The sequence below is a fragment of the Mustela lutreola genome, chromosome 10 (genome assembly GCF_030435805.1).
Source record: "Mustela lutreola isolate mMusLut2 chromosome 10, mMusLut2.pri, whole genome shotgun sequence".
Lineage (NCBI taxonomy): Eukaryota > Metazoa > Chordata > Mammalia > Carnivora > Mustelidae > Mustela > Mustela lutreola.
The window spans coordinates 47887654-47912168 of NC_081299.1; the positions used below are offsets into that span (position 1 = coordinate 47887654).

Here is a 24515-nt window from a genome sequence, read left to right on the forward strand (position 1 = left end):
CGGAACACTGCCCATTTGATGGAATGCTGTTCCCGCCTCAGCCCTCTCTGCAGTGGTACTTGGCAGCCATTCAGCACGGGGTTGCACTGACCCAGGAATCCAAGCCAGGAAGTGAATGAATCCATTTTCCAATTAAAATGAAACTTCTCCAAAGACCTACTCACCCCCAAGAAGAGAAATTTATCTTCCTGGCAGTCTGGCTTGGCTAGAATGTCTCTGCTCCTAAGACAGACGGTGAAAAGCCATTAACTTGAATGAGGAAAGAGAGTCTGGGACCGTTCTTATTCACAGTCTCATTCATTTATTCATTCATTCCTTATTCCCATTTCCACAAACTCCTTTTTAGCTTGTACATCTCTGCTCACTAATTTATTCATCCATTCAGCTAACATTATTCGTCATCTATAAAGCAGATACAATCCTAGGTCCTAGGAATAGAGAGACTGGAAAAAAAAACCAACAGTCTCCCCCCGACTCACTGTCCCCCCCCCCTTAGGGCTTTCAGTCTAATGAAGAAGACAGACCCATGAATGGGTATGATGGGAGGTGCCATATGGGGATATTCACAGAGTATTATGGGGGTGTAGCATGGGAGCACCTTACTCAGCTTAGGGGAATCGGGGAAGAATGTGTAGAGTGGGTAATACCTGAGTTGAGTACAGAATGATGAGTACATGTTGGCCAGGTTGAAGAGGGAAGAGTAGGATACACTAGGAATAAAGATGTTATGGTAAGAAAAAGCACGGTGTATGTGGGTGATTCTAGTATAGTATCTCAGAGTGATCGGAGATGAAGCTGGTAAGACATGGATTGTATATGCCATGTTAGTGAATTTTATTTTTAACTACAAAGGTAGAAAACTTTGAAGGGTACAAAGTATACTAGATTGAAAACTCTCTGTAGGTAGGAGCTGTGTGTTGTTTGTTCATTTCCCTAGCACTGAGCACAGTACCTGATATGTAGACAATACCATGTAAATACTTAATGAAGGAATGAGTGAATGATTTTTATAGTCAAATGTACATGTTATATAGGTGATTGTGTTCTAATTGGCTTTGTAGGTGGTGGGAATCAAAGGGGGTGAGATGTAAAGTTAGCTGCTGTTATCAGTTGGGATGGTAACAAACCACCTCAAAACTTAATGGAGTGAAAAACCAACTATTTATTTACTTTGTAATTATGCAGCTTGCTGATTTGGGATGAGGTCTTTCTGATCTCCACTCAGTCAAGAGTAGAGTAGGTTTCCCGGGTAAGGTTTTGGTGTTGGCTTTGCTTAGCAATCTTGCATGTCTGGAGCCTTGACTGGGTGTTTCATTTCTGTTCCACGGGTTCTCTTGTCGTCCAGTAGGCCAGCCTGAGCTGCCTCACTAGGCAGCACTCCACCCCAAAAAGATAAGAGCCTCTGTTCAGAAGTAACAAAGTGGCACCTCTGCTCCCTTCCACTGGTCAAAGTAAATTGTAAGGCAGACCAAGTAAAGTGGTAGAGAAACAGATTGACCTTTTGATGGAGAGCTACAGGGTTATATACTGCAGAAGGCATTAATACAGGGAAAGGAAGAGTTGTGGCCACTTGTAGAGTATGCTATAGGTATGGTAGCTGTAATCTAGGCAGTGGAATGGGATGGCCTGAAAATAGGATCATTATCTAAGATACAGTGGGATGGGTAATTTTATGTGTCAACTTGACTGGGCCTCAGAGTGCCCAGACATTTGTTCAAACATCATTTTGAGTGTATCTGAGAGAGTGTTTCTGGATATGATTAACATTTGACCTGGTAAACCAAGTAAAACAGATTGCCCTCCCCAAGGTGGCCTCATCCAGTCAGTTGAAGACCTGAGTAGAACAAAAAGGCTGAGCAAGGGGGAACTTCTCATACCTAACTTCCTTGAGCTGGACATTGGTCTTTTCCTGTCTTTGGACTTGGACTGGTTTTCTTTGGGTCTTGAGCTGTTGGCCTTCAGACTAGAAATTACACCATCAGTTCTCTTGGGTTTCAGGCCTTCGGACTCAGATTTGAACTTCTGGGTCTTCAGCTTGTCTGTTGCAGATTTTGGGACTTCTCAGCCTCCCTAATTGTGTGAGCCAGTCCTTATAATAATTTTCTTCATATATATGTATAAAATTTCATATATGTGAAGGATGCACACACACACACACACACACACACACACACACTTATGTGTGTGTGTGTTTGTTTGTTTATTTATTTATTCTCCTTTTGGTTCTGTTTCTTTGGAGAGCCCTGACTAATATTAATAGAGGATGAAGTGGTAGGGACATCTTCATCAATTAATTTGGAGCTTAAATTAGATGGATGATTGGATGTACAAAATGAAAGAGAAGGAGAAGTAGAAGTAGATGACCCTTTGGGTACCTGCATCAACTGATATAGAAATCAAGACAGAGGAAAACATTTTGGGAAAGACCACAGAGTCTGCCTTGCACATGTTGAGTTAGGGGTGTGGTGGAACATCCGGGAGGCACATTGCAGAGGGGAGTGTAGAGTTTGAGATTTGGCAGGTCATCTGACTTGTAGTTGGTTGGAACGGTGGTAGTAATGGAGAGTTCCCAGGCAGCACGTGAATGGTGAGGGAGGAACTTTGGGGTATATCCATAAAGGGCAGCTAAGGAAAAAGTTGCTTAAGAAGTAGAAAAGCAATGGGTGGGGAATGAGAAGGGCTTCAAGGGATCCAGGAGAATGAATTATTAGGGAAAACCTCTCAGGAAAACCTCTCACTGGTCCAGATCTTCTGCTTTCTTTCATGTCTGTTTCAAGACTTTCTAACCCCTTCCAAGGCCTTCTCTTCATATTAGGACCCTGTCCATCCCTCCTTCCCACTGACAGTACCACACACAAAGAATTATGTTGTCTAGATCACCATCACCTCCCCCCTTTCCTCCTGATCCTTCTGCATCTTACTATGCTTTTGGGAGGTGGGCACCTGAACTAGTCCTGGGCTCATTAGCAAGCTACATTTTAGTCTGCCTTGTACTGATCTGTGTGTAGCTTTAGGACAGTGTGCTCCCTTTCTGGGTTTTAGTTTCTCAACCTACAAGATAAGGTTGATCATTTCTTGCCTTCCCTGCCCTACAGAATTATACAGGGCAGATGAGATCATGCATGTCAAAGTGCTTTAAAACACATGGAGCTCTATAGTAGTAACGAGGGTAAAACTTGTTGACTGATCAGGCACTCTACATTATTTCATTTATTTCTCACAACATCCTTTGAGATAGATGCTAGTAATATGGCACTTGAGGAAACTGGGGCTTAGAGAATTAATTTGCCTAAAGCTACACAGCTGTGAAGGGGTGAGGCCAGTAATCAAACTCAGGTCTGCCTGACTCCAGTGTTCTTAGAGCCCACATTCCACAGCCTTGTTTTCCTAATGCATGTGGTGGTATCATATTCCTGGCAAAGTCAGTTTTGCTAAATATGATTGGTTTTTGTGAAAATGGTTAACTTTTTTTTTTTTTATGGTTGGGAAATCAAGTCTATTGTGGGTTATAAGTTTGCCTTTCTGTACAACCGTAGGGCTCTAGGGAGAGGGTGGGGAAGGATGGGTACAAATCGAGTTCCTAAAGATTAATTTAAATTATGCAATGGAATTATTTCATTTCCCAAATAAGTTCTATGATGGTACAGTTAAATAAATCCTTCTCTAATGGGGGCAATCCTGTCAATTCAGATTTTTGTTTCTTGGGTTTCATTCTCAGTAGCGGCATAGATGCTTGTTCAACTTGACCTCTAGGCTTCTGCTCACATCTCCTCCCCATGGAACCTTTTCTGGCTAATCCAACCCCGAAGCCCTTTCCTTCCTCTGAACCTTGTCTGTGATTACTCATTAGAGGCAAATATATGACCTACACAAAATATTACGATAAAGTTATGAGGCTGACTCACCAAACCTTGGTATCAGGCTCATTACATTATTGCCATACATCATCTTATTAATTACCTTTTCCTTTTGTGCACATCTTTCTCCAGCCCTGCTGTCATTTTCTTTTGAAAAGGCCTGACTTTAAATTTCTTTATAACTCCCGAAACTTTTTCCCTTTTTATTTTTTTATTTTTGAGCTGGTTTTTGCCCTCTGGGAGTCTGTCATTTTCAGGTGGATTTAGGCACATGTATATATAATTGAGATACAGCGAGGGCCTGGACGGATGCACTGAGCCGATGACATTTGAATTGGAGTTGAATCAAAGGTAGAAGTTTGGTTATGGGAGAAGGTGGGGAAGGCAATCCAAGTAGAGGCACGAGCCTCCACACAAGGTGTGGAAATGTGGAAGGAGCTTAATGCATTTGGGCACATGGAGGAAATGAGGTGAGTGCCGGCTGAAGCGTGCTAGGAGATGAGCCCGGAAGGATTCATCATTATAATGGCCGTGCTTGAGCCAGGGTGTTGAGTGTCCTGAGAGCCATGCCAAGGAGTTCAGCGATTCTAGGCCATGAGGAACTGTTGGATCATTTTAAACAAAGGAACACAATGGTAAGTTTTCAGTTTTTAGAAAGATGCCTCTAGTAGCACAAACCTCTCCGTGTATCTGCCTGTCTGACCTGAAATATGTCTGGTGTTTGGTCTTTTCTTTGTGGATGGGAGTCTGAAACACACAGTTGTTTCATTCATTTTGGGAGGTTTCTGGCTGCAGATTATGACCCGCTCTATGTTTTCAGCATCATTTTTCTTTTCAGAATGACGTTGAGGATTACGTTTCCTACTGAAACATCTTTCTTCTCTGGCCTATCAGTCTGTGCCCTAATTTGGAGTCTTGGACGTAGAGTGAGGCTAAGGTTTTGCTTTTTCATTGGAAGTTAAATGCTGGAAAACGACACTGTGAGGACTTGGGCTGCTCAGGCAGGATCACTCAGTGGGTGGAGAATCAGGGAGCTCTGTTTCCTCCCTTTTCTTCACTGCATGTAGCAGATACCCAGACAGAATCTCTATGCAACTCATAATAAAATCCTTGGATGATCCCATTTTAGCTGCTCCTCCCCACCTTCTCATGCTGCTCCCAGACCCTGGTGTCTTCTGACATACCTGCAGGACTTGTTTCATGTTCCCCATTAGTTCCTTCAGCCTCGAGAAGCTGGAAGATACCTCCCTGCCTCCCCGGACACACAAGGAAAGGGCAAGGGAGAAAGTTACATCGCTCTGCCCCGAGGCGGGCAGGGCGGCTGCTGCCTGGCTCCAACTCTTGGATATATTGCTCTGTCCCCACCCTCTGCTGAGACCTGCAGCTGTGTGCACTTGGAGTTGTAGCCGCCTCCCAAGAAATGCTGTGGTTTTATGAAGTAATAGATGATTAAAAAAAAAAAAGTAAGAAGTTGTTCTCTTTAGCTGCTTTCAAGCCTGGGGGATTGCTTAGCTCAAAGGATTGTTATTGGAATGCAGAAGCCTTTCATGCCAAGTCATACATCCCAAATCACCACCGATTTCTTTTTTTCTTGAAAAGACTAGTTTTTGTTAGTTGCTTGGTAACCAGAAGATAGGCTTAACTCCTTCTGCACGGAGAGTGTCTAGTGTGCACTGGCTTCAGCTGTCACATGATGGGATACAGCTAAGCCTGACTAGTGTTGAGGGCCTGCTCTGGGCTTCTCCTCCCCCATTCACCCTCCGTCTATGGAAGGTATTTTTCAGTTGGTAGAAGTTAAATGAGCTGATCAGGATTGGAAGAAATCTCTGAAAGTTTTTAGTGTACAGAAATGTGTTTTATTTGTTTGTTTTTTTCAGTAAAGAATGGCAGTGGCTTCTATCATGATGTTCCCCAGAGGCCAAACCCCACATTTCTGATGGGTCCGGGAGCCTCAGGATGGTGACTGTGGTGCAGTGGGAGAAACGAACATTCACTTTAGAGCTAGAAGTCCTATGTGACTTTAGCCTAAGCCCTGTCTGAAACTGGACTGTATATTCACCTACACACCTCTGAACCGCCCTGAGAATCACATGAGATGAGGTGTGTGGGGGCTCTCTTGTGAGCTGCGGAGGAATATAGGAAAGATAGTGACAGGCCCGATGGTTCAAAAAATAGAATTAATTCAATAAGATTGAGCCCCTCAGCTGGGACTGTGTACTGGCTGGGGAGTGGAAAGGAAGGAGAGATTTTCCCCACAGAATTGCATTAAAAATCCATGCATGGGGCTACATGCTCTTGGCCCACCCGGCATCTGATGACAATGCACTTGTGCATCATGTAGCCCAACATGAGAACAGCATGGGATCCTTACATACAGTCTGTCAGCATCTCAGAGTGAGAGATCAGGCATCAGGAGACATTCCTTCTCATCCCTGCAAACTCTGCCCCCTTCTCTTTGCTGGCTAATCTCCAGACTGCTTTTAGAGAAAGCAGGGACCAGACTGCTCTCTCTTCCTCCAAGACCACGTGTGTTCTTAAGGATACCTCATGCTTCTAATTAGATGCTTCTGGTTTCTCATCCGATAGACAGACATTGGACTCGGGTCTGTGGCTTTGGTAGGTGAAGCTGGCCTGGTCTCAAGAAGAAATGACATTCCCTGGCTTCCTCAAGCTTCCTATTGCAGTGTATCTCTTCTTGTCAAGAAGCTTGAAGTTCTCTTGGAATCATTTGCTCAGGTCCCATTGTCCACGGTGGCTGTCTGCTTGGCTCCAGGCTGTCCAGACTGAAAGCTCTCATTATGCGAAATCCTTAATGGCCGCATACAAGATCTAACAGAAGCAGTTGTTTTCAGAGTTTAGGAATCTTGTTCAGCTTTGGCTTGAAGCGCTGGTTGTTGCTGCTGTGGTTTAGCCATTCATTTCTAGTGACCAGCCCTGGATTCCTGGAGCCCGTGGAAGGAGGCTACCTTTTCTCCTTCTCCCTAGAAACTGATCACTGAGACCACAGAGCACAGGGAAAGAGATGTCGGGGACTGCCCTGAAGAAGGCAGACTGCTAGGTTGACTCACACAGTCTCAAAGGCTACCATTTTCCTGATTGTGACCCTGTTAGGGCCTGAGGATACCACTAGTTTATAGATGGGATAGGCACATTTAGTCAGCTCTAAGTTTTGCCTTGTTTGTCATGAACACGTATGGGTATTTAAAGAGAAGCCTAGCTCTTTCTAGATGTAAGCTCTCACCTCAGTGCTTAGGAATTTAAAACAAATAACAGTAATGGAATATGGGCTTCACACTGTCATTTACTGCTGAACCCTTTTGATATTACTATTGTTTGAATGGGACCCCGGACCTGGGATTATATTTTTGCTGTCATGCACATTAATAGCTTATATAGTAGTGATAGGGAAGGGGGGGAAGTAGGAAGGACTCAGAGAATTTGAGGGCAAATGTAGATAAAGGCCAGTCATATGTCTATAAAGTAGATGTAATAATACTCAGAACTTTCCCTCATGCTGAGGAGATAACACAGGTGAAATCCATTTCTAGACTCTGAAGCGCACCTCAAATGAAAGGTTGGAAGGTGAAAGTGAGAGGTTGTCTAGTTGTTCAGCAAATATTTATTGAGTGTCTGCTGTGTGTCACCCTCTCACAGATTCTAGAATATCTCTCTTGTGGATCTTCTTCACTGTGGCCCTAAGGTTCCCCAAGATACTCTTGTGCTTATGATACATTCCTTTTATTGTAGCCTCTTGGGAAGGGAATAATTGAAACCAGGACTTGGAGAGTTGCCTGGTTGGTAGGAAACCTTTCTTGCTACTGCTTCTGTCTGCTTTACTCTTCTCTTTGTGAAGTTCTACTTCTCTAGGTACTTGGCAGAAAATGTCCACTTTACAGTTTCCAGGTTTATCTCCCCTTATTCATAGGCAGAAGTTAAATGACTCCATTTGGATCCTGAGTAGAAGGATCCTGACTGGCTCAGTTAGGTCACATGTCCATCCCTGGTCCAGTTAAATGTGTAAGGGGGACTGGAGTCTGGTAGCTTCTGCCTCATGGCTAACCGTCCAGTCCTGTGGAGGGGAGGAGAGGAGAGAGTTGTGGGGTATATCATAGTCCATAAGCCTGACAAGGTCCTCGACATTGTAGAGCTTATGTTCTCGCAATAAAGAAAGATGGTACAGAAATAATTGTGGGGTGATGTGGGTTATATGCGACTCAGACCTACCCCGAGTGGGAGATCCTGGAAGGCTTCTTCAAGGAAGGGTGGATAGGGTTAACCAACAGGGGCAGGTCATATGGATCCCACGAGGCAGTAGGGTGGTGGGTGAGGAATCAGTGTCCTAGGCAGAGGTGGCAGAGGGAAGAAAAAGCCCAATCGCAAGAAAAAAATCTGACCACACTGGCAATGTGGAAGACACTGGAAGAAACAAACATTTAGGTATTTTATAAGAATAATTTGGGTATGTGCCATTCTCTTTGGCTCAGACTGGACGTTCTTTGAAGGCAGGGACCAACTGTTCTCCTGCCTTTGGAACCCATTGACGTGGGGAGAATTCTGCATGGCGGAACACATTCCATCTCATGGGGTAGTTTCTTAGTGCAGTTTTCTTCCCAGCTGATGACCGTTCAGCTTTGAAATCTTGCTGTGTGTCTTGAAGTGTATTCTGTGACCCCTCCTAGGGAAGATGGATTGCACACCCTCACAGAGTGTGCTCCTTCCCCCTCCAGCCCGGCCAAGGGGATAAAAGGGAAATGATGGTCATTTTTAGAAGGATCAATAATTGCCAGTTTTTCTTTCCTGTATAGGTACTATACATACCATCCCTGCCCTGCCCCCGGCCCCCAGCCCCTGAACAGATGTTTTATGGGACATTGTTGGCTGTGCTTTTGTTTTGAAAAATTTGAAACATTATTGAAAGAGGGGAGGGATAGGGGAAAAAGGCCCATAATTGATTCTAATATATATTTAATTTGGCAGAACTTGAGAGAGACGTGCTGGGATAAGGCAGGACATTTCTTTGATCTCCCAGACTTCTTATCGTGGAAGGCAACAGGTGTCACAGCACGGTATGTTAATTACAAGTTGGATTTTATTTGCGTTCATCCATTCTCGGGTGTCTGTATATATATTGCTTTCTTAACTCGCTTTGACTGGACGTACTGTTTGTACATCTGCATGCGATTTTGCATACTTGAAACATCTTGAATCCATCTTTCACCTCCACTGCACATGCCCAAACACCATTGTTCCTACGATGCCTGGAATGTTGGTGTCCAAGGTGAAGACCATTCATTAAAATTGGACACATTTGAAGGAGACGTGAACAGTCCATCATGAAATGTGACCATTTTCCCAAAGGCACTTTTTACATGATGAATAAAAGAGTTTTGGGGGGCCCTAAAATGAAGGGAAGAGATCTGTTTTCCGAGGAGGCTGATTTTAACTGGATGAGTGTGTTGCTTTTTATGTTAATGTACCTGAATCATTGCAGATTGTAGAGGTCTATATGTTGAAGTCACAATATTTTTCCATAAATTGTGAATGTTATAAATGCGTATGTGCTACATGGCAGAGACAATTTAAGATATACTTGGTGTGAAGTAGCAGCTGCTGTAATTAACAGAGTGGCTGTGTGTGTGTGTAGAGACAGGTTGAACATGAAATCTCAAAGTCTGCAAGTCTGTTGTCATCCTGACAACAGGTTTCAGGGGATACCCATGAGAGACAGCAGGACGGGGAGGGGTTTTCTCATCTTGAAAATGATTTAGATAATCTGTATTGAACAGATCTGTGAAGAAGAGGATCATTTCTCAGAGGACAGGTAAGCCTGTATAAATACATATTTGGACCTTTTCTTGATAAGAGTTGATAAGAGTTCAGCCTGAGAGGCTTCCAGAAAGGAGATAGTAGAGGACGTGTTTCACAAGCACGCCATTCTTCATGTGATTATCCTCCCCTGCCGCCTGGGAAAATATCATTAGCCGCCCGTCTCAGGGTAGTGGGGACCCATGCATAAACATGACCTCTGCACACCCCAGCTACTTAGCCCGCCAGTGGGAGCAGGCTCTGGTGGGGGTGTGTGTGTCTGAGCTTTACCACAGATGGTACAGTTAGTCACTGTTGTACTGCTGTCACCAATGGGGATGTCAGGGTGTGGGTGAAGATCTCATCTAGGGCATTCTTCTTGTGGTGTGACATTGTCTAACGTTATTTCTAGAGGGACCTTTTTTTTCTACCTTTGTGCAATAGTGGAAGAAATATTTCCATCACTTTAGCCAAATGGACCTATCAATCAAGGCATTGCTAATAGTGTGGGTGTTGGCAGTACCCCATTGGCCCACAAAATTTGAGGGCAAAATAGAACTTGTAGGGGCATCTGGGTGGCTCAGTCAGTTAAGTGTCTGCCTTCAACTCAGGTCATGATCCCAAGATCTTGGGACTGAGCCCTGTGTTGGGCTCCCTGCTCATTGGGGGTCTGCTTCTCTCTCTTCCTCTGTGCTCTCTCTCAAGTAAATAAATAAAATCTAAAAGAAAAAAAGAATTGCAGATGGAGTAGGACAACCCTCCTTTCCTTCCCTTTTTTCTTGAGTGTTACTCAGCCCAGGGAGTTGATTTCTTCTTGCTGGTGCTGTGTAGTACTCTACTCGCATTTCCTGGTGTCAGATACCGTATTATGATAGCAAGGAGTGGGCTTTCGAAGCTAGCTCTGGCTCAGACTTCAGTGTGGTGGCATGCATGCGGACTGTGAAGTCACAGTGTGATTTGTAGTTCTCCATTCTGCCGGATGTGAGTTGTGTGACCCTGGGCATACCCTCTCCTTCTTTGAACCTATTTTTTTTAAAATGGGGATCATGATATCTACCTTGAATGCTTGTTGGGGGAGTCCTGTTAAAGCAGTTTTTCCAAACTAGCCTGAAGATAGGAATCGGTTGACTAATTTATTCAAAGCACAGATCCCCAGGGCCTCCAATTTTGAGCCTACTGAACAGAATCTCCTTGGGGTACCCGGGAATGTATAGGTTAAACAAGTACTCCAGAAGACTATATATGATCAGGTAGTTTTGGACAACATTGCTTAACAGAATATACAGGGAAGTGATGTACGACTCTAAGGTACTTCTCACCTGTGAGGGGTTGGAAGTATTTAAAAACTTTAAATTTAAAAACGAGCTTCTTTCTGGCCCATCAGAATGTGCTTGGGGGCTCCCATCCCCACCCACAACAATCCGAAACCCTCAGGAAACAGAAGGTTTACTTTTCAGAAATGATATATTGGCTGTCCAGTCTTCCTTGCCATTTTTTTTTTCTTACTGGCTATGACACTCATGACTCGTTCTGTTTTCATTAGTACGAATCTGCAGTCCCACGTTCATCTGCCCATTGCCCCGGAGTCATGAGCACCTTCAGAGGCCTTTTTTCCAGCGTCTCTCTCCTCGAGCAGAGACTGGTGGCCTTGGGGACCAGGTGCAGAGTTTCTCTTGCGAGGTGGCTGCCCTCCCCCTGGAACCCCTGGCTCTTACCCCTGTCTTTCTCTCCTATTGATTCCTTACTCTCTCCATTCCTTATCCCTTCTCTGTTTCAACCTGCACAGTGAGGATGAAACAAGTAAGCCCTCTGTGCTTTCTCACATGTAGAATTAGGACAATGACAGCACCCAGTCTGGGGTGTTACTGTGTGAGCTGATAAGGTAACAGAGGAACTTCCAACACACTGCTGAGAAATTTTTTGAAGGAATTAGCTATTTTATTTAGTTCCCCTTCTCTATGGGTTTTGGCAGGGGATATTTGCATTATGTTTCTTGCATAGTGGAAAGAGGGAAATCCTGGTAGTCAGACTCACCTGGGCTCAGTATTCTCCGACATGTACTGTCTATAAGAACCTGGAGTGAACTAGTTCCACCGCTAAGCCTCAGGTCCTCATCTGGATGTGTTCTCTTAGGATCACTGAGGGAGTTAGAGGTGCTGTGCACCCAGTGCGGCAACAGTGCATGGTTCTTTTAATGAAAAATCCCCATTGTCTGTCTCCTTTTCTAGAATAAGTGTGAGTTTGAATGTGCTAATACCAAAAAACTTGGGGCAGTGAAACATAAACTTGGCATCGTCTGGGCTAAGGAGAGGTTCAGATTTGGTGTTTATTTGGCTCTTACTGAGATTGTTGTGTTTGGGAGGCTTTGGGGAAATGAGTGCCAGTAAAACTAGAGGGTGTTTTTTTTTTCTTTCTTTCTTTTTTCGCTTTTTATTATTCTAGTGGAGTCAAGGCTAAAGAGTGGTCAGATTTCACCTTGTCTTAAAGCTTTCAGACTTGTTTTTGGCAATGACATTGTGTAAGAAGTCTTCCTCCTCCTCCTCCTCTTCCCGTTTGGCTTTACCCTCCCCATATTGTCCACCCACCTTTAGTTATTGTTCTCATTCCCCTAAATTTGGTAGTTTCCCTTGTGTGTCTGGGTCACCGAGCAAGTCACCACCTGGCCTATGATTAATTTATAATTCAGCTCCATTCTTTACATTTTAAGAATGAAAATAATGATTTCTATTTTTGTTACTACTAATAATGTAATCGTTATCATTTTCAGGCTCCTTCTCTCTATCTGTGCTAGGCATATTAGCAGATGTGAACCCCATTAGCCCTCATGACCATTGGTTAAAGCAGGTGGTGTTGCCACCATTTTGCAGTTCAGAAGCTGAAGCTGGATGCTTCAGCAGCTGAAGCAGTTCTAACCCTTGAGTGGGTCACTACCCAGAATTTTAGTGACGTGACAAATGGGAAGTCAGCAATTTCAACAATGCAGTTTTATATCATCAGACAAAAACATAGTCTCATATATATATATAAATCCTCCCTCTAAAGAGATTTAAGAAGACTGATAATAGGATAAGATTAAAAGTGATAAAATATGTATGAAAAATCACAAAGGAGTGAAAATATTACTAGAGCAACTGAGGTGAAGGTATGAACTTTGTAAAAGCTCTAAGATTCTTCATAATTACTAATAGATTTGTATCCAAGCTTCCTAGTGGCCAAAGCAAAGATTAGAGCATTATCAAGATTAACTGAGTAAACAGATAAGAACCTCACTGCCTCTCAGAAGTAGAACTCAGTTTCTAACACTGGAGGCTAAGAGAAATTTCTCCTGGTTGGCAGTAGTCTTTAAATTATTTAAAAATGTGACCTATTAAATTTAATTATAATTCCCAGTATACTTTTTATTTTAAAACAGTTTTAGATTTGTAGAAAAGTTGTGAAGACAGTATAGGAGAATTTCTAAATATTTGACACCCAGTTTCCCGTATTATTAGTATCTTACATTAGTATGGTACCTCTGTTACAACTGATGGACCAATATTGAGACATTATCATTAATTAAATTCCATACTTTATTTATATTTTACCTAATGGCCAGGATCCTATCCAGGATACCATAAATGTATATGGTTTAGTGATATCTCCTTAGGCTTTTCTTGGCTGTGACAGTTCCTGATGACCTTGACAGTTTCAAAGAGGACTAGTCATGTGTATTGTAGTATGTCCCTCTAATGGAATTTGTCTGATGTTTTCCTCATGATGAGGCTTGGATAGTATGTTTTTGGTAGACCACAGTACTGTTCTCATCATATCATATCAAGGGTACATGCTGTCAGTATGATATCATGTTGATGTTGACTTTGATCACTTGGCTAAGGTATTGTTTGTTAGATTTTTCCATCCATAAGTTACTCCTCTCCTCCTTCTAGATGGTGCTTTTTGGAAGGAAGTCAGCATGCACAACCCACATTTCCAGGAGCAGGGAGTTATGCTTCACTTCCTTGAGAGTGGAATATCTACATATAGTATTTTGAATTATTCTATATGGGAGATTTGTCTGTTTCCAATTCACTTATTTTTATTTCTTTGGACTTAAAGAAGTTGATGGCCAGGCTCTTTAAGCATAAAGGACACATTGATAAGTTTTCTTTAGAACGTACATGTTAGACACTTGAAGTAATGAGCACTTGGTGTTATATGCAAGTGTTGAATCACTAAATTCTACCTCTGAAACTAATAATACATTGTATGTTAATTAAATTGAATTTAAATAAAAAAGAAGTTACATGTTAAAATTTCTGAGATTTTTCTCAGAAATGAGAAAAGAGGGCTGATTTAATATCACAGGTTGATTTCCCCCTTAGATTTCTTTATATGTTTATTTATTTTCCTTCCCTTTCCTCTCCATTACGGTGTATAGTTGTTTAAATTGTCAGTTTTCTGTCTTCTACTTTAAAGAGATGAATTTTATGGTTTTAAGAAACAAATCCCTTTTAAAATAGCAAGTATTTTCCTGATTTGCATTCTTTTCTTATGTTTTGAGTTTATAGTAGATATTTTTGTACTGTTATTTTTTTTATGGTTATTTGCCAGTCTATCAGGAGAAGATTCTGGTCAGGTTATTGATCCAGACCTGTAATTATTTTCCAGGCATAATCTCCAGGATCTCAAAAATAGTGTCATATTTAGACTTTTATTCTACTGTGTTTTTGTTCTTTAAAAAATTATAAATCTACTTTGTGTAATTTGTTTTTTACTTCATGTAGTATTCTATTTTCCATATCATTAAATATTATCTGAAAACATGTTTTTGATACCAGTATAATACTTAAAATAATTTTGATATCTGTGTAATATTCTACGCTATGTTAGCATAATGTCTTTGTCAATTTCGCCAAGTTTTTAGGATTAAAATGGTAGCTTATTTTATTTTATTTATTTTTTAAGATTTTATTTGAGAGAGAAAGCATGCACAAGTGAGAGAAAGTGAGGGAGGGAGAGAGAGAGAGAGAGAGAGAGAGAGCGCGTGCATGAGCAGTGGCCAGGGCAGAGGGAGAGAGAGCCAAGCAGACTCCCCGCTGAGCAAGGAGCCCAACACAGGACTTGATCCCAGAGCCATAGGATCATGACTCCAGCCAAAGGCAGAAGTTTATCTGACTCAGCCACTCAGGCATCCCCAAAATGGTATATTATTTTAATTTCCATTTTTAACTATTAAATGCAGTTTATTTTTCAAATGTTTAGCAATCACTGGTTTTATTAGTTTATGTCATTGTCAGTTATTGTGTCTATTAGTATTATAAATGTCCATTACTAATATTTATATTGGGTTTTGGTGAGAACTCTGTATTATCTATCAGATGCACTGAATTTTTGTTTTGGTATTTTCCTCAGGTGTTATTTTCAAGAAAAATTAAAACCTACAGGAAAGTGTAGAGAGAATGGCATATTGAACGCCCTATCTTTACCTACCTTCCTCCACATTTTGTTCCATTTGTGTCTCAAGTGCTGTCTTACAAATGGTTTTGCTAAACCATCTGTAAATGAGCTGAGTCACCTACGTCCTCCTAAATTCTGCAGTGTGAACACCTAAGAGAACTAACCTTCTCCTGTGTAACCACAGTGTTATCACTGCACTAAGAACAATTAACACTGATGTTCTTTATTTGAATTCCTAACAGATATTCCTGTTGTTAAGGGTTCGAAGTGTCACTCACTCTTGATTGCCACTTGGCTTCTGACTGATAGAGACGACATAAAAAAGCATATTAGCTAAATGAAGTATGGAAACTACCTTGTTATTTCAGAAAATGACAGTCTAGCCTCTAATGTGTAGAGCTTCTGGTATATTGGATGGTGAATGCAGCTCAGAAGTGAGCTGAACTGAACTGAATGTATATGGGGGAAGGAAGACCAGTTATGTCAACCAGCTCTCTAGTTAAGGAACTGAGTCAGCAGCATGACCGTAGACCCTGCTCAGGTGTGCTTACCTGAAGCCAAAGCGTGCTGGTTGTAATTGGACACAGAAAGGAAAGAGTGCACTTTTCTTCCTTTTTTTTTGAAGATCTTTGTTTCTTTCTTTGACACAGTGAGCACAAGCAGAAGGAGGGGCAGAGCAAGAAGGCAAAGCAGACTCCTCTGCTGAGTAGGGAGCCAGACGTGGGTTCATGACCTGAGTTGAAGGCAGATATTTAACTGACTGAGCCACCAGGCTCCCTGGAAGGATTGTGTTTGATGTTGTTCAAGGCATGGCTTGTCACCTGTCTTTCACAGAGTAACCCTTAAAATGTGGCTTAATATATCCCAGTCTCTCAGCCATCAGATGAGCCCTTACCCTCTTGGGGAAAATTAAGGGCATGGGGTGGGAAGTCCTCTGTGATTCCTCTGGTGCTACTCTGCGTGAAGAGAGCAGGCTGGGTGGCAGTCTCATCCTGAGGGCTGAGACAGCGGCATGGCAGAAGAAAGGAGACATTTCCACTCCAGTATCTGCCTTTGGTGACATGCCTGAGATCCATGCCCCTTACTTAGTACTTTACTTCTTGATTACCTTTTATAGTGGTATATAAGATAAGATAAGACTGATTAAAAAAAAAGTTTTGTCGAGGTATAATTCACAGCCTATGTAAGTCACCCATTTAAAATCTATAGTTCATTGCTTTTGATAGATTACATTATTAAGTTTTATAAATTGTAAAAATAAGTATAGCATAAAAGTCACCATTTCAACCGTAATTGAAGTATATAGTTCAGTGGCGATAATTACATTCGTGGTGTTGGACAACCATTACCACTGTTTGTTTTCAAAATTTACTCTTCTCCCCAAACAAAAACCTGTAGCCTTTAAGCAGTAGCTCCCCATTCCTCTCTTCCCCCAGCCCTGGTAACCTCTAATCTGCTTTCTGTCTCCATGAATTTGCTTACTCTAGATACTTCATAGAAGTAGGATCATACAATATTTGGTTTCTTTGTCTGGCTTATTTTACTTAGCATTACACTTTCCAGATTCATCCATGTTGTAGCGTGTGCCAGAATTTCCTTTTGGTGGCTGAAGGATACTGCATTGTATTCTTATACTACATTTTGCTTTTCCATCATTTGTTGATGAACCCATGATGGATGATTGGGTTCTTTCTTCCTTTTGGCTATTGTGAATAATGTAGTAAGGATTGACTCTAAGTATCCATTTGAGTCAGCTTTCATTTCTAGTGGGTATATACCTAGGAGTAAAATGGTTGGGTCATACGGTTAATCTGCATTTAGCGTTTGGAGGAATTACCAGCTTTTTTGGTAGTGGCTACACCATTTTACATTTCCACCAGCAGTGTTTGGGGATGCCAGTTTTTCTGTCTCTTCACTAATACTTTATTTCCTTTTGTATTTCTTTCTTTCTTTCGTTTTTTTTTTTTTTTTTATCATGGACATCCTTGTAACTGTAAATTCTCATTATGACTTAAGGCTTGATTTTTTTAATGTTAGAAATCTGAATGAAAGTAAAATTGATGGAATTTAAATCATCCTAGAGATAACATTTTTTTGGCTAGACCTTAGTTGAAACTGGATAAGGATACTCGAGGAGTGCTATAAAATTAAATAGTTCTGGTGGGGGGGGATCACAGTTGTTCTTGACATGACGAATGCTGAGGCTCTTTGACTTGCATTATTTTATGACTGTACTGAAGATGATTTCCAGAACAACGGTATAAAACAGCGCTTCTGGGTTCTAGGAAGAATGATTCAGCCATCTTCTCACATCATCTTATTTTTTAGTGTATCTCATAGTGCTGAGAAATGGCCTGTAAATATTAGCTTTCCTTTGCCTTTATTCTTGGGAAGCAGGAGTGCTTTCACTCTCTAAAGAAGAAATATGATTTTTATGTCTTCACTGAGAAATAACAGACGTAATAGAAAATTAAAAAAAAAACAGTTGCTTAAACATTTAAGTGTTCATTCTCTTCTGTAAATAAATGAGACATATGGAGTATTGAGCTCCTGTGTCAGCCCCATGAAATCATCAAGGACCGTTGCTCTTTTGATATTTTTGCTTCACCATCCTTAGCCCTGACTTCCATTCTCAAGGTCACCCCATGGTCCAGGTTGGGTGCTGGAGTCTCTGTTGTCCAGTCTCCATTCTTTGTAGCAGGGAGAAGGAAGGCAGGGTTGCGTAGAAAGGATGTCCCACAGACCTGAGTCAGCCTTTTTTAAAAAACATTCATAGAAGATCTACATAATACTTGTTCTGTTTGTCTGTCCTTGGCCAGCTCTTAGGTTTATGGTTATGCCAAGTTTGATTGGAGCCCAGATGAAGTAGACTTTTAGCTAGAGGCATTGATACCTGAATGAAATTGGATTTCATTTACTACTAAAGCAAAAAAGGAGAATTAGCATGGGGTAGGTAAAAAGATAATTGCAGAATTGTCATTTCTTAGGAAATTATGTTGACCTGTATCGCAGATACCAATGTGCAGTTCATCAGTGATAGCAATCAGCAGGAGGTTGAGGATGGTGGAAATCATGGGGAAAGTGGTATATGCTTTGAAGTAACAGTAGCTCACAATTTGTCATTCATTCATTCATTCTTCACTTATTCTTTGCATATATATTAATAGAGTACCCAAGAAGTACCCTCCCTCTAATCTAGCAGCAGGTAGGTACACATTTGTTTAAACTATTCCAATGTATGTGAAGAGTGGAGCTCAAAACTTCGCTCTGTCATTTATCAGCTGGGTGGGTTTGGGCAAGTGGTCTTTGGGCAAGTCATTTAATCCCTCCCAGTCCCAGGGTAGATGTCAAGAGACCACAGAAAAGTCAATATCCAGAGGCTGAAAGTCCAGATAGGCAGAAGAGGATGGAATGTTCCAGGTCTATCAGTGGAAAGGAGAGGGCTTCTCATCCATCCCTAACAGAAACACCAGAGTCTGGGCACAAATCCTCCAGGACTGGAACTTCTCCTGCCCTACACTGATGCTTGACTGTGGGATCATTGACTGTCCCTCTTTACCTGCTGTGGAAGGATGAGTTTCTTCCTTCACTTTTCATCAGTGAAATAAATCTGGACAAAAAGGGTTAAGAATCCCCACCTTTGTCCTTTGGAACAGAGGAGATAAAAATGTATGACCTCAGGTGTTTGTGTTGTGCACCCTTTGTTAAGAACCACTAGTCTGAATTTGCTCAGCGTCTGTGCACTTTTTTTTCAGCTCTCTGCTGCATACATCTAGACATAAATTTTCTATGCCTGAAAGATGATAGCCGATGTGACTGTGATTTTCCAACCGAGCAGCACTATAGCGTTTCCTTTACCTAATACTTTGCTCGTTAAGACCTTGCCTCACTTTTAGAATATAACACCATGTGCTCTTTCAGTATGGTAAAGTAGAAACACCTCTGAATATGGTTCCACATTTACAAATAGTATGATGGTGAATTCTCTGCTGGAAATGGTTTAAAACCAAAAGCGTTAAACAGACATCTCATTTTCCAGGTGACGTGACTGAACCCAGAGATGGAGTAGTGGCTAGATTTTAAAGGGCCATCCCCATATCATGAATCGCTGCAGGGTCGCTTCTGTGCCCTGAGAAGGCATCCCTCAGACGGATAGGGCGTCATGGTCCTTGTGGCGTCTGACATTTTTTTCTGGTCCAGGGTGACTGCCTCTCTTGGATAATTCTCTTGTGATCTTTGCTATTGGGCCTTTGGGATATGTTGTACCTCTGTGATTCTGGGGGTCCAGTTTCAGTCGCTGATGAAAGGTATAACATTCAGTCCTAGGGGCCCATGCTACTGGAAAGGCTTGCTGGTGCCCAGGACCTATATCACGAGATGCACAAGGTGGCATGGTTCAAAACTGGGAAGACTGGTGTCTGGCACAGCCAGGTCACCCTGGGCCCCATGGTCCTCGGTTTCTTTGTCTGTACAACTCGGTGGCTGGAGTAGCTGATCCATTCAGCCCTCCCAGGACTGAAGTTCTCAGTCTGTGAGATGTATTGGTATGGACCAAAGTTTGTCTTTGGATTCTTTCTTGAAAGTCATTCCTTTGTAAAAAGTTATTGTTAAACTCTGCAGTTCAACCCTTGGGCTAGGATTTGGTGTCAGAATGCTGTATCCTATTCTTCTTTTTTTCGTCTTCACTTCTATTTAGTTTCTCTTTTATATATACCTTATTTTTTTTCTTGTTTTCTTCATTTCCCTTTCTTCCTCTCTCTAAATTATTGTCAAGGGCCTTTGAAGAGAATTCTTAAAGGTTATTAAGAAATTGCAGTCAGGGAGTCCTTTGTTCCCAAGCCACTTAGAAGATTGCTTTGCCTTTTGTTAAATACAAAAAATTGTCAACCTGTGTCATTAAAATGTGCCAAAAACCGCATTCACCAATAAAAAGTATCAGCTCCCATTATTGCCCTGATATTATTCTTTTCAAAAGCTGAGCGCTCTCCCCAGGCTTTCTAAACAATCTTCGGCTCATTCATCTTCCTGGTTTCGTTACATTTTGAACTTCTCCGGGTCTATATAGGGTGGCAGCCTGTCTTTTAAAAATTAATGGGTTCCAAATGCCATTCAAACCTATTTCCGCCTCAACCTCCCGCTCCTCTCTCCAGCCCTGCCTGTTAGGACTCTTATATTCTTTATAAATATTGAGCTGGAGATAGTTTCTAAAGAGGTGTTTGGACTTTTAATTAACACTGACAGCCTGTCTGCTTGGGATTTTGCTCTGCTGTCTCCATGGAAAAGTCAGGCAGGTCAGTATGGAGAGGGGAGGGAGGCTCCACAGTGGATATGTTCCTGGCGGCTGGCCCCAGAGACACCGAACTCTGAGCCAACCATGAAGTCATTTTGAATTTAAGGAGTCTTGCTAATCCAAGGCAATGTGTCTTAATTTGACAAAGTAAAGGCTGCCCGATAAGCAACCCTGACTACAAGTTCTGTGAAACTGGGGGTGTCTGTAAGTTTAGATTGTGCTAGAGAAATGTGGTGATGTGGAAGAATGGGCTCATTTTCTTCTGTTTACTCCTTCTCCTACCCCATCCCCCTTTCCTCTCCGCTCCTCTCTCTCTCCCTCTCTCACTCACTCACTTTGGCCCAATTCAGCCCTGCAGTCTGGCCTCTGCAGTGGCTTGATGTGAAATTTGAGAAACATATGTAGTTTTCTATTTCAGGAAAATGATCTCAGGGATTGAATGTGTTTTTTTGTTGGCTGTTAAGCTCTGATCTTGCCCAGTGTGGTTTTTTGATGATGGGAAAGAGGCTTCGAAGTGCTTTTTATCAGAATTTTGTGTAATAAACCTTAAGGCTTGGTTTCTTTAGTTCCGCCCCCTCTCCCCTCCCCAGCCTGCGACTCAATGTCATCTCTTCTGGCAGAAGTGGAAAGAAGTGCACATTGTTCGTATTACAATCAATTCATTGCTGCTGGCACACATACACAAAAATGGCCACTGTGTCTGTCGTTCACAAAAGCTATTTTAAATGTAGTTCGGTGGAGGACCAGGGGTCTGCATACTGTTGCTCATAAAGGAGCAGAGATTCATGGGAGAGAAGTCTGCTTTTGTTTGGCCTTGGAAGGGCCACTATTCTTCTTTGTTCTAGAGGTGAGTGCCAACAATGGGCCTCGTTCCCTGCAAACCAAACTCCATCAACCCAGCCATGCAGAGGATGTACAGGCCAGCGTTGCTGGGGCCTGTTGGGAGAAGGGCCCAGTGGAGTCGGGCGAGTGGGCCAGAGTGAGGCTGGCGAGGGCCCTGGCTGAGAGGTGGGAAGTGAACTCAGTATTTTCCATTAGGTCCGACCTGCCCGGTGTCTGATGCATGGCTCCTGCCCTTGCAAGCATCTCCCTCAAAGTGGAGACAGGCTCCATGACCGTCCGTGGTTATCCACCAACCATGAGCTTCCTGAAGACAGTAGTGTGTGTGTTTTCATCTTTATATCTGCAGAGGGCTTGCTGAATCAACAAGAGAATGATACGCTTTGCTGGAGATCTCCTCCGGATTTGCTGGGGATGCGGAGAGGAGAGGAGATCAACCTACTCACCCTCAGACTTGGCGTGAGGAAAGGAGGGTGGAGCAGAAGAAAGCACAGGAGAGGCATCTCCAGAGGGAAGAGAGCGGACATTCCTGGCAGTGTTATGCTATTTGATCCTTACCATATATCATTTTTATGGATGAGGAAAATCACACTCCGAGAGGTCAAGCCATGCATTCAGGATCACACAGCTACTAAGGAGCTAGATTCCCATGGTTCCCAAGCCATGCCCCTTGTTGTGGCCCATCTTACTAGCAGGGGTGCAGGATGCTAAACCCTAGTTCTTCTCACACAGAACTTGGCTCCACCTTCTTTTTTGTCTTGGGGTGAACTTACCGCCTCTTTTAGTTCCCCAAATCTGGCATTTGTTACAGTAGGTTGGAAAAGCTTAAGAAACTTTTGGTTAGTGCCAGAGATGGGTGTCCTTTTAAGTGAATGCAGTGAACCTTAAGCTTGACCCTCACTTGCATGGGCCCTTCTGAGTGCTGGGAGTTGTTGGGAGTTGTAAAATATTTCATTTCAGGTGAGGCGAGGTTGCTGTAGGAAGTAGTTCTACCTACTACTTACTTTTCTGATCTCAGAAAAAAAAAAATGGGACTTTAATCCCCAAAGCTCTAGTTATTTGTTTTAATTTTTTCATATTGTAAATAATTTGTCATTACATCTGATTTTTTATATATACATATATATATATATATATATATATATATAATTTTATTTATTTATTTATTTATTTATTTTTATTTTTGGGTAACTTTGTATTCCTTTTCTCAAAGAGTTCCCCTAACAGCTCCCAAACCTGGATTTGCCCTGGGTAGTGGTGTGAGAGGAAGGAAGGTGAACTGAAGAGTGGAAGGTTGAGTTCAGATTCTGAGGTAACGTGAGAGCCCAGGAATGGGTGCTGTGACCTTGAGCGTGTTACTTACCTTGTCTCCACTGTATGTTCCTCTTCTGTACCTCACAGGGTTGTTCTGGGGACAGAAAGAACCAGTGTGTATAGAGCTTGTAGTCCAGCTGATAAGGACTCAGTTGATGTTAGCTGCCCTGCTGCTGCTCATCTGCTTGACTCAGTCGACAGAGCCTCACACTAGTGTCTGCCATTAGAACATTGACCTTCTGGAGGGTAGAGTGCAAGGACGGCTTTAGACTTTCATTAAAAAACCTACAGATTATATCACTTTAGGCATTTATTTCTTTGCCACCTTTGACCATCCTCCAAATGGCTTCAGATAAATTTTATTACATGGAAAACTGGTGATATTTTTCCAGAATTGAGATGTGAGCTGCCTTCGTGTTCTGGTGCTCTTCATCACACACCAGCATCCCTGCCTCATCTGACGTTCTCCTGGGTCTCTGCGCCTCTTCGTGTCCTCTTGCCTTTGCCCATACTGTTCCTTCTCTCTAGAATGTCCCTCATGCACTCTTTTCTACTTGGTGAGCTGTTGCTGTTGTTCATCCCTTAGGGTCCATGTTCCATGTCATGTTTTTTGTGAAGGCCGTCAGACTCCCCGGGACTCCTCTTTTATACACTTGACCAGTGTAGAGGTCACTGGCACTGACCCCATGTGATTGAAAATCCTCATCTAACTTTTGACTCCTCAACAACTACCAATAGGCAACTGTTGATCAGAACTTTCCTATAACATAAACAGTTGACTAACATGTATTTTATGTGTTACATGTATTATATACTGCATTCTACAAAAAAGTAAGCTAGAGAAAAGAAGGTGTTATTAAGGAAGTCACAAGGAAAATAAAATATGTTTACAGTACTGTGCTGTATTTATTGAAAAAAATCCATAGGTATGTAGACCCGTGCAATTCAAACCTGTGTTCGTCCAGGGTCAAGGGCAGTGTAGCTGTTTCTTGGAAGGCTTTGGGGGGAAGAAATGACAGTTTATTCACCTTTGCAGCCCCTGATGCAGAGTACACGAAGCCTTAGGGGCTGAGAAATTTGGGGGCATTGATTGGGAAGACTTTCTTTAATCATGCTCTTATGTCTTAGAAGTCATAATACTTTGTTCCAGAAAAGCTGGAAGGTGTTATTGCACAGATTCATGTTTTTCCATTGGTTTAGGCTCCAGTTGAAGACGTGTTCCTGACATCTGATTGATCTTCTATTTGAAATGTCTTTATAGCCTTTTCTCTTTGCCTCCCTGCTTTTAACCTCTGATTTAAGCAGGTAACACTTGATAAACAACTATTTAAGTTGCCTTCCTCACCAGACAGTAACTTTGTGAGTACAGGACCTTGCATGTGTTTGGCCCACAGCTCCATCCTTAAGTCATAACGCTGGAATTAGCATAGAGGAATAGTTCTAGAGGTAAAAAAAGTATATTAATAATAGTATTAGTAGTTTAAACTCATTACAGTGCACTTACCATGTGCTGGCTCCTTGTGAGCCCTTCACATATGCTCACCCTTTCCTTCCCCCCAGTAATCCTGTGTTGTATGTACTGTAATTATTATGCATATTTGGTAGCAAAGGAAACGGAGGTTCAAAGAGACCAAGGAACCTGTCCAGGGTCCCACAGTTAATGAGTGATAGAACTGGGATTTGAACCCTGGCAGTTATTCCTGGAGTCCAGGCTTTTTACTGCTGTGGTAAATTGCCCCGATTAGTACTGATTAGCTCAGCAGTGTGTTTTTTTAACTGATTATTAAGAGCATCTAATGAGACCTGTTTTTCTAAAGAGTTCATTTGTTAGGTGATTATTCTTTTAAATCAGTAGTTCTTCAAAGTGTGGGCCACAGACCAGCATGAACGTCACCTGGATACAGAATAGAAATGTACATTTCTAGCCCCACCCCCTACCTACTAGAGTAGAAACTTAAACAGGAGACCCAGTA

The 24515-nt window shown here is 42.1% G+C and overlaps 1 protein-coding gene across 15 annotated transcripts in view; it reads left to right on the plus strand.

Annotated features, from left to right (window-relative positions):
- The window catches only part of FGGY (FGGY carbohydrate kinase domain containing), a 412410-nt gene that overhangs the window by 59712 nt on the left and 328183 nt on the right, over window positions 1-24515 (plus strand). For all 15 annotated transcript variants that reach the window (XR_009345297.1, XM_059137206.1, XM_059137204.1 and 12 more), the window contains one exon: window positions 8835-8923. Coding sequence is in view for 14 of the 15 variants with exons in the window: in XM_059137206.1 (XP_058993189.1) it covers window positions 8835-8923 (89 nt within the window). In the remaining variant the exon portion in view is untranslated. The remainder of the gene's footprint in view (window positions 1-8834; window positions 8924-24515) is intronic.